The sequence below is a fragment of the Notothenia coriiceps genome, unplaced genomic scaffold (assembly GCF_000735185.1).
Source record: "Notothenia coriiceps isolate Sejong01 unplaced genomic scaffold, NC01 NC01_scaffold00006726, whole genome shotgun sequence".
Classification (NCBI taxonomy): domain Eukaryota; kingdom Metazoa; phylum Chordata; class Actinopteri; order Perciformes; family Nototheniidae; genus Notothenia; species Notothenia coriiceps.
Window position 1 is genome coordinate 1873 of NW_011339427.1, and position 5364 is coordinate 7236.

The 5364-nt window shown below is 39.2% G+C and overlaps 1 protein-coding gene across 1 annotated transcript; it reads left to right on the forward strand.

The window, feature by feature from the left end:
* Window positions 1-813: 813 nt before the first annotated feature.
* Window positions 814-4637, forward strand: LOC104943759 (signal transducer and activator of transcription 4-like). The gene is made up of 4 exons (XM_010769225.1): window positions 814-893; window positions 1025-1158; window positions 1765-1900; window positions 4306-4637. The coding sequence occupies exons 2-4, from the start codon at window positions 1031-1033 to the stop codon at window positions 4450-4452; spliced, it is 411 nt and encodes a 136-aa protein (XP_010767527.1). The 5' UTR covers window positions 814-893; window positions 1025-1030; the 3' UTR covers window positions 4453-4637.
* The last annotated feature ends 727 nt before the right edge of the window (window positions 4638-5364 follow it).

The following is a 5364-nucleotide window of genomic DNA, read 5'->3' on the forward strand; positions in this document are numbered from 1 at the left end:
TGGCTGGTTACCCTTTTCTAGAGTCTAGTTTGTCATATCTTTAAGTCATACGCTCAAATTAACTCTTTATTGTAAGATTCTCTGAAATGTTAAGACAAACATGTTGTTTTTGTGAGAACATATTTAAATGTTTTCCCTAACTCACACGTTTTTGAACATGTAGCACGCCCCCCAAGCCGCTGTTTACAATAATTCCAACAGAGGGAGTTATCTACATTTAAATTGGAGTTGAAGAGAGAAGATAAGTATGTGACCATTAAGAGATGCATAAGCATAATGGAAATCAGATTACAGGTGCATCTAAAAAAATGATTAGGATATAATTGAATATATTGTCTCCATACCACGTCGACTTGATGACATTTATGTATTATAAATACTTTTTTGATTGGTATTATGTAATATTATACTATTTCTGAGATAGGATTATGAGCTGTAAGCCGTAATCATACAAGTTAAAACAAAAATAGGCGTGAAAATATTTCACTTGCGTAAATCTAGAATATATGAAGGATACACTTTTTGATTTCAATTACAGAAAAAAATTACTTTTCCGTGATATTGTAATTTTTTTAGATGCACCTGTAAGTTTAGTTTATTTTTATGCAATAAAATGCCGTTTAGAATCCAACCAGAGTGACAAGGAGGATAAAGGAAATGTAATGCACAGACGACAAATGTACCCTTGACAGTGTGTGTGTGTGTGTGTGTGTGTGTGTGTGTGTGTGTGTGTGTGTGTGTGTGTGTGTGGATGGGCGTGCTTTCTGAGTATGAGTTGGTTCAGCCCCTTAGAATAAATTAGCTTGCTTCCTGAACGTGCAAAACGAAAGTCTGAGGGAAACAAGTGCACATGGTGAGAAGACTGAAGGAACAGCACAGCACAAACAGCAAAGGTAATAAATGTGAGAAAGGAAGGGAATAGAGCTGCACGACCAAACTAATTATACTTTTAAAATATCCACACAAAAAAAGGATACTTTAACTACTGTGTTTTTTCATTTCCTATGATGTGGTGTGTATGCAGGGCAGCATGAGCCAGTGGAAGCAGATCCAGCAGCTGGAGATCAGACTCCTGGAGCATGTGGACTACCTGTATGATGATAACTTCCCCATGGACATCAGGCAGGGTCTGTCCAGCTGGATCGAGACTCAGGATTGGTGAGTCCTGCTCCTGTATGTATGTTTTAAAAATGTTTAGCTTTCAGTTAACAGCCTTTACTGTCATTAATATCTTTGCCAGTCTGAATGTCGAAAAACACTAAAACTTAACCTTTCCAGCACCAGCAGCCAAACACAGTTTATAAGGTCATAATATGCCCCATCATCTGTTTTCAGCTTGTTATCCTGCCCCGAGTTGGGGAAAAAAATAAAGAATGCAGCTTTAAAATATTATGAGTTTTTCCTTAACTTTCCAAATTAACAAACACCTGCACTCTGTCAAAAAAAGAACTCTTGATGGTCTTGTTTTAGTCTGTTTGTGGTCCTTCTCTGTCTCTTAGTTATTTTGAGTCTCTTTGTAGTTAGTTTGTGCAGATGGTTGGTTGTAGAACGGAGGTTGCATGTGGAGGTTTGTGGTGAGAGTAGTTCCTTGAGGTAGGAAGGAGAGTTCCCGTGGATGCACTGATGGTTGAGTAGTGAGATCTTGTTTTTGATCCTGAACGAGACAGGAAGCCAGTGGAGCGGGTGAAGAAAGGGTTTGATGTGATTGTAACTCCAGCCATCTTCTTCATATCTTTAGCTGGGAATCTTTTGTCTGTTTTTCAGGGACACGGCAGCCAACGAGGAGTCCATGGCGGGGGTTCTGTTCACCAACCTTCTGTCCCAGCTGGATCGAGTGCGCTCACAGGAGCAGAACTTCTTACAGAGACACAACATGAAGATCATACAACAGCAGCTACAGGTGTGTCACCTTCTTTATGTCCTAGTTATGTCACATGCACAGCTCCCTTAATTCAAACAGAGGCTTTATTTTCACACCTAACCAACGCCTTTTCAAAGTTACTTTACTGCGGTAATAATTGCACAATGCAATCATTTGTTTACTTCTTAGTTTAAACTGTAGCTTGCCCACCGTGGAAACTTAGATAATAATAAAACATATAATTATTTTATTGTTTAACATGCTCATACTGTAATTTATTAATCGCATAAACACCTTTTACTATATGTGTTTGATGCGCAGAGGTGTATGAAGTACCTCTTTCATTTAAGTCGCCATTCCATAACGATGTACAAATACTCTGTTATAAGTCCTGCATTCATGACTATAGTGAACTGTACTTGGGCTACATCTTTCTGTTGGAATGTATCATTACAACAGGAATAGGAGAGAACTGAACAGTGTGGGGGAATGAGATAGCAATTTGGTTTAAAAGTAGTTTATAAAGCAAGAATTACAACATTTAGGAGAATAATAGACAGCACAAGCAACGGCAGCGAGATGTAATCAAACAAAAAAAGCTAATCAAATGTCAAAAGATCCATGGTGTTGCAGTATCTTGGTGACAGAGGCAAAAACCTCTATATGTAAAAAAATGTATGTATGTACAAATACATAGACACAAATATACATATACACACATTTAGAGGGGGGGCCTGCTCTCTTCAGTTCTGTATGTCTGCATAAGTTGACTTATGGTACATTTGTTTATTTGGCTGTATACAAATTCTGCGTTCATCACAGTAGTCTCCTGTCGGGTCATTTTCTTCATTATCATAACAACATAAAGCATTTAAATTTGAGGTGACAATACTAAAATGTTGCTATTACATGACAATGCTCTGCACTTACACTTATGAAGGTGTCTTGTATGCCATTACCCAAAGTAAAAGTAAAAGTTGTGAAAGTAGATTTCGTGGTGGAATTAACTTCATCAAAACGATGACCATACTCACTTTCAGTAGTTGATTTTAAAATGTCTCCAATAAGAAGAAGTGTTTTTTTGGTCTATGGTGTATGTGTGCTGGAGGTGAAAGGGAAGTAAAAAAAGAAGTCACTCTGAATGTGTAACTTGTTTCTGTTTGTGCTGTGGTTGCTTTACCTGAGAGCAGCTTCTGTTTTGGCCGTTCCAATATCAAATGAAGTTAAGAAGGACAGAAACGACTTTATGGAATTGAAATACAATTAAAGACATTCTTTTACAAATGATGCACTGACCGCTGGCTGAAATACTTGTACTCAGCATAATAATGGTGTTTTTGTGAAAAAAACCTTCCCTTCTCTTCTTTTATGTATCCAGGCGCTTTACAGGATGTTGTGGTCAGAGCTCACCGACGTCATGAGGCTAAGCTCACATTTTATTCTGGAAAATAAATATACCTTTGCAGAACAAACCCATGAGGCTCATACCGCTGTTTCCTGTGTGTCTCAATGTGTCGCAGTCAATACTTCTCAGCGGAAGCAGCTACTCATGTGAAGAGTGCAGGCGGTTGTTGTTGTGAAGTACGATTGTGTTTTAATCTCTCTTTAGTTTGACTGACCTCTAACCCACATTTCAGCAGGCTCCCTAAGGAAAACCCCTTGTAGCTTGATCTCTTACTGATGATCATCAGAAATACAAGACCATTTCCGCACTCTTTCCAGGATCAAATTTTTTAGCTAAGTAATGCAGGGGGACAAAAAAGGGAAGTGAGCTTGAAAATACCAGAAACCAAACTACCTGCTTATAAATACTAAAAGACATAAACAAAAGTGAGTGTAGGTGTGCGTTCATGCAGCTCAGTCATCAGTCTGGCAATGATGCGGATGAATTAAAACTTTCTCACACCTGGAGGCGAGAAAAAAACGTTCCTCTTCCCACAGCAGGATGTTTGGTACTTTTCTAAGTAGGGTTTTGAACGGGCTCATGAGCAAACCAATGCCACACTCTTCATAAGAATCTGAGTCATGTGGTGAGATAGAAGGCAGGAGTCGTGTCTGCTCCATATCAAAGACGTATTTGTTTATGTAATTTGTTTCCGTTACAGGTTTTATAACGCCCTTTGAAACAACTTATTATATTGCAAGTATGTGTCACACCTTTGGCTCTAAGCCTTTACTTTTATTAGGATGGAGGTTCGGTCCAGAAACAGGCTGAACTTCATTCCTTTTCTGATTGTATGATAAGTACTTAAACAACATGATGACAAATCTCTGAGGATACTGCACAGGTGCTTGGTTTTTCTGGATGGCAAAGATAAACATACACTGTGAACACTGACTGTCAGCATTACTCTGCTGCCAGTTCTTGTAGGGCGTTTTCTATGCTTACATTAACAACATCTAAGACTGTGAGTGTAATTATCTTTGTGTGTGTATCCCCAAAGGTGAAATACACATCAAACCCCACGGTCATGGCCCGGGTGATCTCCACCTGCCTGAGGGAGGAGCGGCGGATCCTCTCCAGCGCCTACATGCAGGAACAGGTTTGTCGTTTGTTTCTGAGAGGGAAAGTCCCTCCAGTTCCTTCATAACGTCTGCTGCTGGTAAACCAGAGCTGCTGCCAGGAAAACACTGCTGCAAACTACACACCCACACATTCCCAACTGCTTCACCCTTTTCCCAAGAAACACTGCTACATGACATAATACTTCTGTTCCTTTACTTATGAACGTGCTGAAAAAAACAAGATACCATTTTAATATTCAAGGAAGGCTGTTGTAAAACAAAATGTACAGGTTGATGACGATTTTTGTCATAAAACTTTGTTCAGCAAAAATCAAAAGATTATTATACACTTCTGTGTAGTCCACTGAGTACACTATGTACTTCCTGTCACAGTGTGCATGCTGTTTTACTAACTCAGAAATAACAATCTCTTTTCCTCTTTAGCCTACTATCATGACCTGAACGTAAACGTACCGGACAAAGCATTACCGCCATCTTTTGATTCAACACTCAAAGATTCAATAGCTCCTCCAACAGTGCAGCATACAATACATAAGACATAAAACTAAATATAAAAAGTGCAAAAAGAAACTTCAATAAAACAGTGCATGACAATGGTACACGCGACCCTAGGAGGTAACCGGATCAAGTCCCGGAAAAGTACTCCCTAGGTGCCCTTGAGCTATAGCTCCCAACTGCTCCCTGGTAAATGGTAAATGGGCTGTATAAGTAGAGTCCAGAGTTGGGTGTAACGCGTTAAAAAGTAACGCATTACTGTAATAATATTACTTTTGTTGGTAACGGAGTAGTGTAACGCGTTACTTTTATAATTCAGTAATAACACTACAGTTACTAACATTGCCCCGACACAGGTTACTTCGTTACTTACTAAAATCAGTCATAATCACACTGACTGACAGACAAGAGGGGTTTCCGTCGCAGGTTTGTATAAATGTAGGCCTACGTAAACTGCGCGATTCGCGCGTCCACATCTTCAC

What these genes read in the sequence shown, in the direction of transcription:
- LOC104943759 (XM_010769225.1), top strand. Translation starts at nt 1,031, where the DNA reads ATGAGCCAGTGGAAGCAGATCCAGCAGCTGGAGATCAGACTCCTGGAG. An exon ending in TGGATCGAGACTCAGGATTG is followed by an intron (nt 1,159 to 1,764) that starts GTGAGTCCTGCT and finishes TCTGTTTTTCAG; the next exon opens with GGACACGGCAGCCAACGAGG. An exon ending in TCATACAACAGCAGCTACAG is followed by an intron (nt 1,901 to 4,305) that starts GTGTGTCACCTT and finishes GTATCCCCAAAG; the next exon opens with GTGAAATACACATCAAACCC.